At 44.3% G+C, this 11,821-nt stretch overlaps 1 protein-coding gene and 1 non-coding gene across 2 annotated transcripts; both read right to left on the bottom strand.

The window, feature by feature from the left end:
• Positions 1 to 278: 278 nt before the first annotated feature.
• On the bottom strand, positions 279 to 11,338 carry LOC122753667. Its single transcript, XM_044001236.1, has 3 exons — positions 10,986 to 11,338; positions 1,784 to 1,924; positions 279 to 1,356 (listed from the first exon to the last, which is right to left on the bottom strand). Exons 1-3 carry the CDS (start codon positions 11,186 to 11,188, stop codon positions 1,050 to 1,052), a joined length of 651 nt encoding a protein of 216 aa, XP_043857171.1. The 5' UTR covers positions 11,189 to 11,338; the 3' UTR covers positions 279 to 1,049.
• On the bottom strand, positions 1,395 to 1,479 carry TRNAR-UCU. The gene is given in 2 exon segments: positions 1,395 to 1,430; positions 1,443 to 1,479. It is a non-coding gene; the product is annotated as a tRNA-Arg (tRNA).
• Positions 11,339 to 11,821: the final 483 nt, after the last annotated feature.

The following is an 11,821-nucleotide window of genomic DNA, read 5'->3' as shown; positions in this document are numbered from 1 at the left end:
GACATAAGCTTGTCTTTTTTTGTTTTTTGGTGAGGCAATTGGGGTTAAGTGACTTGCCCAAGGTCATACAGCTAGTGTCAAGTGTCTGAGCCTGCATTTGAACTCAGGTACTCCTGAATCCAGGGCTGGTGCTTTATCCACTGCACCACCTAGCTGCCCCCATAAGCTTGTCCTTAAAAACATTTTTTTGGTGGTTTTTGGTTTTTATTTTTTTTTTTGTGGGGGCAATGAGGCAATGGCTTGCCCAGGAAAAATGTTTTTTGATAACTGTACTTCACTATAACTGGTCTCCTTTGTAATCCCATGGATATCATTTTATACATTTAAAAAACATGATTCTGAGAAGAAGTTCATAGGCTTCACCAGACTGCCAGAGGGGTGCGGGATACCACACACGATCAATTGGGTGATCATTTCTAAGCATCTTCCAGGTCTAATTCACAAAATCCTGGGAGTCTGAATCCACAGCCATTTTTTTTTTTAAGGTTGACTAATGGATCATTGGGAGAGGGCAGCACCATCTTTTCTCCATCCTTTTTATGTCTAGATGGAATTCCTTCCCAGCTGACTCCATCTTGGGTACCCAGGCCTACTTCCCATCACTCTCCTCCTGGCCTATCTGCTATCCCCGGGCACCAGCACGGGCAAGGGCATTCCCTCTGTCCCCTTTACCAGCCTTGGCTACCTTCTCCTTCTTAGGGAGCCCATGAAAGGGGGAGGCTGGAGGCACTTGCTCACATTCGGGTTTGTGCAGAACCTAGTATGGCAGCCTACACCGAGGGATGTGGCGTCCCTAGAATGGCATCTGAACCAACTTTTAACTCATTGACTACCTGCATGACCCGGGGAGTCACATAATCTCTCTACTTGCTCGGCTGTTAAAATGAGAAGGGGGTGGGGGGTGGGGAGAAATGTAGTTTGGTCCTGTGCTTGTAACCTCTGCGGGCCTCAGTTTGCTCATCTGTAACTCGGACTCATGATTGAGTGTTTGCTGATCTGTAAAAGATGTAGACTCGACGCGCTTGTGATCTCTCTAGGTCTCAGGACGCTCATCTGTAAAATGCGGGAAGAGGGATGGAGACTGGACTCGTGCGTGTCATCTCTCTTGGCCTTGGGTTTGCTAATCTGCCAAACGGGAGGCTGAGGGGTCGGTCCTGACTCGTGCTCGATCGGGGGAAGGAGCAGCGCCCAGACCGAACTTCTCGAGCTCCGCCTTCCTTGCTCCGCCTCCGCTCCAGGAAGGCTGCGCGCAGGCCGGAGGCGCCGGCCGGGAGTTGCAGAGGCCGAGCGTGGCGTGGGCAGCGAGCGTGGGCCCGAGAGAGAGCTGGCATGTTATGGGGAGTAAAAGGAAGGCAGCTGGAGGAAAATGATCCAAAAGAAAAAAAAAAAAGTTACGACTCCGCCGGGACTCGAACCCGGAACCTTTGAATCCCTTCGTCCTCTAGAAGTCCAATGCGCTATCCATTGCGCCACGGAGCCACCTGTTGGACTCGCTGCGCAGCTGCCACATAAAGCCAGAGGCGAGGGCCCCGCGCCCGCTCGCTGCTCCCGCTCCTGTTGCTGCCGCCTCCCAGTGTCCCAGACTAATCCTAGCGTCCGGCCGCTCCACAGACCCGGGAGCGGGCAGCTTCAGACCGTCGGGCCGGCTCGAAGCCTCATCTTCCTTGGACCCCCGCGAACCCCGAGCCCGCCGCTGCTCCCATGCCCCGCCCCCCTCCCCGCTTGGCCCCTCCCGGCTCCCGTCCATCGAACCCCTGCGATTTCTCTCCCTTCCTCCCCTCACCCGCCTGTCAGTGAGGGGCGGGGGCATCTCCGCGCGCCGACTGCTAACATTACCGCGGGCCCATGGCGCCTTTCACGGCGTCGGCGCCCGCCCAGGCCTCGGCCTCCTCCTCGAGGCCTGACGCGCCGCTCCCCGCCGGCCCTGGAACGAGAAGCGGAAGGTCGTTAGTCGGGAGGCGGATCGGGGCTGACAGACCGCGGGGTGGGGGGAGACGGCGATGGGGCGTGGAGCGTCCATAGCCCGCCAGCGGCTATGCCTCTCCCCCGGGGCCCCGCAGGATTTCTGAGGCACGTCGCGGACCAACCCCCGCCCCGAGAAGGAGCTCGAGTGTGGGGGCCATCCACGACTGTGACAAAGATGGGGGGGGGCGTGGAGACTGGGTGTAACGGAGTGGGTGGATGGGAGAGAAGGGCCTGAGGGATGGGGGGCGCGGGGCGGGGAACTGCGGTGCCCGCTAGGGAGTGAGTGCGGAGCGTGGGGATGGAGAGGAGTGCGTGCGCGTGAGAGAGGCCTGGCAGCGTGCAAGCGCGACCGAAGTGGGGACCGACATGCCCGTGGGTGCAGATTATAGGCGACAGACGCGACTGGTGTGTGCGGGGGTGTGCACGTGTGTGTGGTAACAAAAGGGACGGTACGGTAATATAGGTGCCTTATACGTTAGTGTAGATGCTCGTGTATGTATTACTATAGCAAGGCTGGTGGAGACAGATGCACTTCTTTATACATATATGCAAAACACATGGCTGATGCTAACACTAATTCCAGATGTACATATGTACACACATACATTTTATGTAACCTGACTGATGCATCCAGGTGTGTTTGTAGAGATGGACATATATGCATGCTTGTATATATCTTGTATAAGAGATATGGCTGTTGACTACAAGTGTGGTCACATATGTACATGCATGTAGTATCTATAACACATGACTGGTGTGTGCTGTGCATATGTTAGATTACACATTCATATATCAGATAACACAAGTATATATGATGTGTATAGATGTGCACATATGGGTATATGTTATATAACATGACTGATTATGAGATGTGTGTATAAGTACACATATATAATTTATGTCTATTTCGCAGTAGGTATGTATATATCATGCATGTTATATAACTGGCATGGCATAAACATACACACGCACGCATGTATATATTCCAGTGTGACAGATATGTACATGTGTGTATAATTATGGAGATGTAGGTATATGCACTAGGCATATATTACATGTAATATGACTGATGACTGCAGATTTATAATGAGATGTACATATATGCACATATGTATAATAATATAACATGAGGGTGGCTGTGGGTATACACATGTACATATATAGCATAATATATAATACATCTATACAGATGTGTGTATTTGTAGAGATGTACATATATGCACATAGGTTTATATTATATATGACATGGCTGATGACTACAGATGTATGTAGAGAGATGCACATATGTATATATTATATGTAGCACAGCTGATATATACAGATATATGTGTGACAGACAATAAGTTAGACTGAGAATGGTTTATGGGAAGGTGAATATAATTGTGTGTGTGTGAGGGTGTAGATTATGTGTGACAAAATGAGCAGGAGACCATATGTGAGAGAATGGGGGGTGTGTGTGTGTACACAAACTCCATCCATCCATAGGAAGATGTGGATGTGTAAGTGTAAGGGAGTGGTTCATGTATGAGAAAAAGCTTTTACTCACATCTTTGTATTTCCATAGATGGCACACTGCCACAAACCTTGCTCAGGCACACACACATATGTAATGGTGAACCCTAGACTTACAAATAAAAATTTCTTTAGAGTTCATGATACTAGTGCACCCAACAGTAAACCACTCCACATATTCTATTGTTATTTGTTGCCACTACCCCCAGCATATCAGTTACAGAAATAAAATGACTTTTGACATGTTCGATAGAACCTTTATATGTTCTTGACTATAATTGTCATAGCACACATTAAACCTTAACATGACTATGGGGTTAATGCCTACCCTTTGTATCATCAGGGATTTTCACATAAAGTTTTTTAAGGTGAGTTGTGTTTTTTTCTTCCTCAGGATTTGTGATTTTATCAGAATGGGGAACTCCTAGCATTGGAATTTCCCCCCAGATAATTGGCAATTTCTTTGTAACTCATGGTCTTAGGGTGGAATGAGTAGCTTGTATATGTTAGGGACAAAACATAAACCATCTCTAAGGCTGCCCTACTATAGCCACTATGCTGCCTCTCAGGGATGAGAATGTTTTTTATTAATGTAGACATACCTATGATTAATAATGCTACAACAAGGGGGCAGCTAGGTGGCGCAGTGGCTGAAGTACCAGCCCTGGAGTCAGGAGTACCTGACACCTACTAGCTGTGTGACCCCGGGCAAGTCACTTAACCCCCATTGCCCTGCAAAAACAAAAAACAAAAAAATAATCCTACAACAACAACAAAAACCTTAAAAGTCACCCGTTATGGAAAAGTTGCCTTTTTGTGTGCCACACATTCCACTGAGCCAAAAGAATAATTTTAGAAATTTTCCCCCTTCACAAGTTCAAACCAAAGATGCTTGTATATGCATGGAAAACATTACCAAGATGCCAAAGTGTGTATGGTGTTAATTATTCAGTAGTCCAGTCTACCATGATAAAGTTAATCCAGGATAAAGTCCTAATGAAGCATGCTGGAAATGGAGAGATGTCAGACATGCAGCCCTAGGGCTGCATGCAACCCACAGCACTCCCTCACTCAGCTAGGTTAAAAGGTAATGGGGAGGGGGGTGCGGCGGCAGCTAGGTGGCACAGTGGATAGAGCACCGGCCCTGGAGTCAGGAGGACCTGAGTTCAAATCTGGACCCAAACACTTAACACCAACCCCAATTGCCTCACCAAAAATAAAATTTTAAAAAGTTAAAAAAAAAGGTAATTGGGAAATATTGAACAAAACTACAATAAAACAGTATTACATTTTAAAACTAAGTCAAAATGCAGCCCTTATGGAGCCTTATGAGTGGTTGGTTCCTCCCTGCCCCCCCCCCATTCCTGTTTGAGTTTGCTGCCTCTGCTGGAAATCCATCAGAACAGTTCTGCAGCATTCCATTGTTCTACTCAGACAATTTTCATATTAAATTTGTTGTGAAATTGGTTATGTTAGTGGTAGTGGTAGTTTGCAATATGGAAATATTATTTGGCATTTGGGGGGAGAGTGACCTATTGGAGATGAAGCATTCTTTCTCTTAATAGACTGATATCCCCAAATTATATTTTTACTTAACGACTCTCCGAATCAGTGTTTTCCTAATAAAATGGCTTTTTTTTTTTTTACTGACCAGCAGATGGTAGTAACACATTGGATATTCATTTATTCCAGAGCATTATCTTTGGCCCTCTGCAATATCAGTTACTTAAATAGCCAAGCCCTAAATTAAACATTACTTCATTTTGCTATTTTCAAGTATAACTACATTGTATACTGTTGGGGGCTCATACTATACTACTAAGGTTTGTGCAGAAGAGACTTTAAAAAGAATCATGGTTTCTCCACAAAATCCAACTCCTATAGCTCATCATTAAATGGAGATGACCTTGGGTCCTGAGGCTGGGGATAAATATATGAGAAAGCATGGCTCAAGAAGAAGAAATGAGATTTATAGGTCAAAGATTTGTAGATTTCACAGAAGTCTCACATCTATTATGATCGCTTTATTTGAACAAAAAAAAAATTACTAGTAGACATTGAATATGGTGAGCACCAAATGATACCATAAAGAACAAAACATTTTGATGAACAGGAAAAGACTTGTCAGTGATGTGGGAGTCATTTCTGAGTCAGCTATCTGTACAGTCAGACCACTGACTCATCAGGGTAGTAGGCAGTTGCTTAAAAAAAGATTGAAGAAAATGAGAAAAGATTATGGTGTGCAATTTAAATGACAGCACCCAGTTATATAAATAATTGAACATAAAAAATATTAAATGGATTCATTGACTATAAACTTCACAAATTTAATCAATGCATATTACTTGCCACAATAATACCAAAACAGTTTAGAAAGAGCCTTAGCAAGCATTTGACTTACTTGCCAAATAAAGACAATTGCCAAAGACAACAATGGATTACAAGAGAAATCGTATGAAAAAAGATGATGTACAATTAGGAGCAGTATCTCCTCCTAAAGCAGAAAGAAGCAATGAAGGATGAAGTCAGTTTAAGAAAGTTTGGCAACATCTAACTAAGCCAAGTCATAGCAAAATCATTCAAGAATGAAAATGGAAGGATTACCAAAAAATACAGCACGAGAGGACTAGCCTTGAAGGATGTTGCAGATATTCTCAGCCTGCTCAGTTCTAGCCATGAGTTGGTTTGGATCTTGATTCTGTTATCTAACTTAGTGGTTATCCCTTAAAAGATTTGTGTCACCCACCAATTTGGCAAACATGCCCTCCAGGTCTCTATCCAAGTCATTAATAGAAATACTGACCAGAAATTGACCAAGAACAGAACCCTTCAACATTCCATTAGAGACTTTTCTCCAAGCTGACGTTAATCATCACTGTTAAGTTCCAGTGGTTCATTCCTTTCCAAATCTACTCAGTTCTATTTTCATCCAATCCACATCTCTATATCTTGTCCACTGGAATATTATGAGACTGTCAGATGTTTTGCTGAAATGTCTCAGCATTTCCCTGACTTACCAGTCAGAAAAAAATGAAATTAGATTAGTTTGGCAAGGCTGATTCCCTTTCTAAATACCCATCAACTCCCTTTAACTATGCATTTTCAAATTTTGTCAGGAGTTTGGAATTGGTCCAGTTGGCAGTGAAGATCCATTTAGGTTGTAGGCTTTTGTGCAAGACTTCACTCCCTAGACATTTCCTAACCTCCTACTATGCTGCCTAGGTTAGAAACCAAACTATTGGAGATTCACCCTTCCCATAACTTGTGTGTGTGTGTGTGTATGTGTGTGTTAAGTGACTTGCCCAAGGTCACATAGCTAGTAGGTGTCAAGTGTCTGAGCCTGGATTTAAACTCAGGTACTCCTGAATCCAGGATCAGCGCTTTATCCACTGTGCCACCTAGCTGCCCCCTCCAATAACTTTCCAAACTGAAATATCTCTCCCGTTATTAGAATATAAACTTCTGGAAGGCAGGGACTGTCTTCATTTTTGTATTTGTATTTATATTCCCTGTGCTTAGCACAGCGCTTGGCACAAAACAGGCCATTAATAAATGCTTTTTCATTGATTCATTATGTATGACATTATGAAAGCAGTGTTTTAAGAATGTTTATCTGACAGGTGTTCAGGCTGGACTGGATAAAGCCTTGGCTCATTACTACAGGCAAGGAAAAACTTTGGTTTGTTCTTGTGTATTTTTCTTTTTTCTTTCTTTTTCATATGCATGGTTCATTTGCCCTATTAAATTGTAAACCCATCTAGGATAAAAGGAACCACTTGTCTTCTCTTTCTTTTGTGATTTCCCATTGTGTTCAGTGTTGGTCTGCAAGTAGTGAATAACTATTAAGTTTGGTTGGTTGGTTTAGGCTAGATGGGGAAAACTGTGATATGGATAGTTTATCTTATAATAAACTCAGTTTATTCTAACCTCTTAGAATCCATAGCTTCCTTGAGACTCAGCTCAAGCCACCCTTTCTATAGGAAGCCTTTCCTGATAACCATTATGGTTACTACCCTCCCTCCCCAAATCATCTTCACTCTGTTTCATATGCCTATATTTTTACATGCAGTATCCTAAAAATACTTGGACTTGGGGTCAGCTAGGTGGCGCAGTGGATAGAGCACCGGCCCTGGATTCAGGAGGATCTGAGTTCAAATCTGACCTCAGACACTTAACACTAGCTGTGTGACTCTGGGCAAGTCACTTAACCTCAATTGCCTCACCAAAAAAAAAAAAAATACTTGGACTGGTAACGTTTTACTTTCACTTTTGTGTCCCCAGTACCTAGCACCTAGTAGACTATTAATAAATGCTTATTGCTTCATTGATTTATCTTCAGGGTTCAGTTCCCTTCCGTATTTAGTTCAGGGAATGACTCAGTCAGAACCTCCTGCTCCCCATCAAACTTCCAGCACTGATCAACTAGGTCTTATCACTAGTAAGCTTCCCTCTGCCTTCCAATGTGTCCACTAACTAAAATGATGAATTCATTCTGATTGATATGTCAAGGAGAGTAGACTCCTTGGATCCACTTTTGTGTCCACAGCAAGAACCAATCCACCGAGTTTTAAGTAGCTAAATCCTCTAGGAATTAAGACATAAGTCAGGAGAGGATCAATGAACATTTAGGTACTTTTCAGAATTAGGTGAGTCAACCAACAATTCATTAGAACTTTTAGGGCATGGGTTATTCACAATGAATAAGGTTCTTGATAAGCAGATTTGACAACTGCTAAAAGGGCAGAACCAATCTGATTTATATAAGGAAACTATTCCAGGAATAATCCATATTTCTCTACTTTCCACTAGTAAGTAACAGGGAAGAAAGACTGTGAAATGTTAAGGATGATCAGTAAGAGGTAAATTCAGTGAGTACCAGAATAACAAGAAGAAAAAGGTCACGCTAGACATAGTTATTTCTTTAGTCTGTCTTCTCTCTATAACCTGGATGCAAGTAGGCTAAAAAAAAAAAGACACATAATTGAAGCTTGGAGATGACTGGAACTATACAGTCATATTTGATTAAAGATGAAACTCGTCAGAGGTTTGCAAATGTCTAAGGGCTTCAATAATTTTTCCCAAAGTCTCTGTGTGTAGTACTTACCAATGAGCCTTTCATCTTCTTTAGACTCAGTCTACCCAACTCCTACACTTACTGGCTGGGCAGGTCTCCAGAGGGTGGCTAACTACTTCCCTTTTCAGGGTTACTAAGAGTGACTTTAAGAATCTGGAATTTCTAGTAGTTACTCGTGAGCCCCCTCAGTGTACTTCCCATTGCTTATCAGTTAGAGTTCATTAGCTATTAGAAAAGGCATTTATTAAGCAGAAACAGTAAGGGCAGTTGTTACAGAAACATCCCCTCAAAACCAGAGGCACGTTTCCCCCAAGAATACTGAAAATCCTTTTCTCTTTTCATGATGTTCTCACAAAGTTTACCTTAGTGTAATTCTCTACTGGGCTTAGAACATCAGTCCTGAAGCACCTAGGTACTGTCCATGGCCCTCTTCTCTTCCCTCTATATTATGTTAATGGATGATCTATATACAGTTCCCATGGGTTCAGCTATCATCTTTATGCAAATGATTCTGAAATACATGCATCTATTCCTAATTTCTTTCCTGAAATCCGAGCCTGCATCATCAGCTACCTCTTAGATACCTCAAACTGGATGTCTTATAGGCATCTCACACGAAACCTATCTAAAACAGAACTCATTACTTTCCTCCCTAAATTGTCCTCTTTCCTAAACTTCCCCGTTACTGTGGAGAGAACCACTACCCTCCCAGTCACCCAGGCTGCAACTTAAATGTCATCCTCTACTCCTTACTCATACTCATCCCAAATATCCAATGTGTTGTCAAATGTCATTTTTCCCTTCATGGCATTTTCCCTACACATCCCCTTCACACAGCTACCACCAAAGGAACAGGCCTTTGTCGCCCCTTGCCTGGTTTATTGGAATAGTCTTTTAATCGGTCCCCCTGCCTCATCTCCATTCACTTCAATCTGTCCTCTATTCAGCTGCTGAGCTGATCTCCATAAAGCAGAGGTCCGAGATCATAAGGAGCCCGTCAAATGCTTCATGAACCTTAGTAACATGCGGACAAAAGCTATTTATGAGTCAGTGGACATGGTAAAAAGTGTGCTGGACTTTTTGTCAAGAGGGATCTGAATTCAAATTCTATCTCAAAGATTTGCTAGCTGTGCGACCCTTAACAAATCATTAAATCTCTCTGAACTTCCACTTTTTTTTAATCTGTGAAGTAGGGATGAGAGGCAGTGTGGGATAGTGGACAGTGAGCCAACATCAAGAGCAGGAGGACTTGAGATCGAGGGACACATGCTGGCTCTGTGACTCTCAACAAATCACTTAATCTCTCAGTGCCCCAATCAACTCAGTAAGTCTATAAATTGCAGAGCAGGTGCCAGTCTGCGTTGGTAGTTTCCTCGCTGGCAATCCCCTATACAAATGAAATCATAGTCTGCTCCCCGAAAAGTGGGATAATAATACTTTGAAGTACTTACTTAACAGGGCTTTTGCGAAGATCAAGTAAGATGATATATGTAAAGTGCCTTGGAAATGTTTTTGGAAAGTGCCATATAAATATCAGCCATTATTATGATTATGAGATGCATCCCTGGGTTTCTCTAGACAGGTTCTCCCATAGGCGTCATGCCCAAACTGAGCTTAGGTTCACCCCAGTGCCTCCAGATTGATTCTTTTTGAATGAATTATACACTGGTCTTGTTCAATCTGCCCAATCCTAATCAGACCATATGTGCCCTTTTTAGAAGTCTACCATCATGCCAACCCAACAAACACACAGTTCCAAAATTCACGACTTAAAAGCTGAAATGGTTCTCAGGTTACTCAAGACAGAATGGGCCCCTGGGAGATGTGGTCCCTCACCTGTATCCGAAAGAGAGAGATTTTTCCATTTGTCAGGTCCAGAGAAGACTCTGGTACCCTGGGAGAGAGGCTCTTCCTGAGGATTCTCAGCATTGGGATGAAGCCTATCTTTAAATCGACCATCTGTGAGGGAAATTCCTCCCCAGTGCCCAAGGGCTGTTCGTTGGATAACCAACCCTCTGCCCTTAGTCTCTCTGGGACAGGAGCCAGTTCTAGGCCAAGGGCCATCTCCCGCTCTGGTCCCTTCCTCCTGTTGTCATCAAAAATGATGCCTGGCAGCTCCCAGAATGACTGCAGTGATATCTTGTAGCAGCAAGCCATGCCAGAAGGGAGGAAGGAATACTGACAAGGAGGAGCCAGGGGGAATTTCTCTGTAGCTGCTAGGTTTGAGAAAAAAATAGATCAGCAAGAAATTGTCAGGATTTCTCAGTCTTAGAAAATGTGAATGGAAAGGTAGGGTGAAGGTCAGCTTTAGTGGGGCATGAATGAGGTAGAGGATGGGGTGAGGAGGACGCAACAACTTCGAAAATCATGCTGACTCAATCAGAACCCTGAAAAATAAACGTGGCCGTGGCAAAACAGAAAAAAGCTTCCTTACCTTGTTGGATGCATTCTCAAATGCAGGGCTTGCCGCCTCTCCTTGGTCTGGGGAAAACGGTTCGCTTCTCCTGCAGCCTGTGCGATGTCGTCAAAGGCTGGCTTGGTGCAGTGCAGAGAAGAGATGAGAAGGAAGGAGCGAGGGAGGGGGCGCTTGGGCACCGTGCTGGAAACCGGGGCACGTTTTTCACACGTCTTTTCCATTGAGGGAAGGGGTTGGCAGAGGAAAGTGGAGGATGGGGAGGGTGGCAATGTTTGCTTTTAATCAGGGAGTTGGTGTTGGAGTCAGCCTGCCTGGGGGAAGCTGAGGAGTTCTCAGTGAAATGAGTCCCCAGTTTTAAATGTGTTCGTGGCTTTTCTTTCCTGAGCAAAGTGTTTTCCCCCTGCGCAAAGTGTAACCTGCCTGCAGACAGCAGGGGAGGAGGTGTGGCTACCTGCCTCTGGAAGGAGACCAGAGCGGGTGGGGGAGGGGGCATTCCCACTAGATTATTCCGGGGAGCTGGGGACCAGTGCACCAGCTGCACCCTTGCCACCTGGGAGGCAGTGAGAGGTCACTGAGTCCGGGAAATGAGACTGCCAAAAATTCCTCCCCAAAGAGCAGTGTCCCTAAGGTGGGAGAGACAGAATTGGTCACTTAATTATGTTCTCTTTTATAAGTCTCAGTGAGGGGCAGCTAGGTGGCGCAGTGGATAAAGCACCAGCCCTGGATTCAGGAATATCTGGGTTCAAATCCGGCCTCAGACACTTGACACTTACTAGTTGTGTGACCCTGGGCAAGTCACTTAACCCCCATTGCCCCGAAGGAAAAAAAAAGTCTCAGTGAGCTTCTTAAGGTCA

The sequence above is a fragment of the Dromiciops gliroides genome, chromosome 4, assembly GCF_019393635.1.
Source record: "Dromiciops gliroides isolate mDroGli1 chromosome 4, mDroGli1.pri, whole genome shotgun sequence".
NCBI lineage: Eukaryota > Metazoa > Chordata > Mammalia > Microbiotheria > Microbiotheriidae > Dromiciops > Dromiciops gliroides.
Note: the sequence above shows the minus strand (reverse complement) of the source record. Positions and strands in the feature narration are given on the sequence as shown.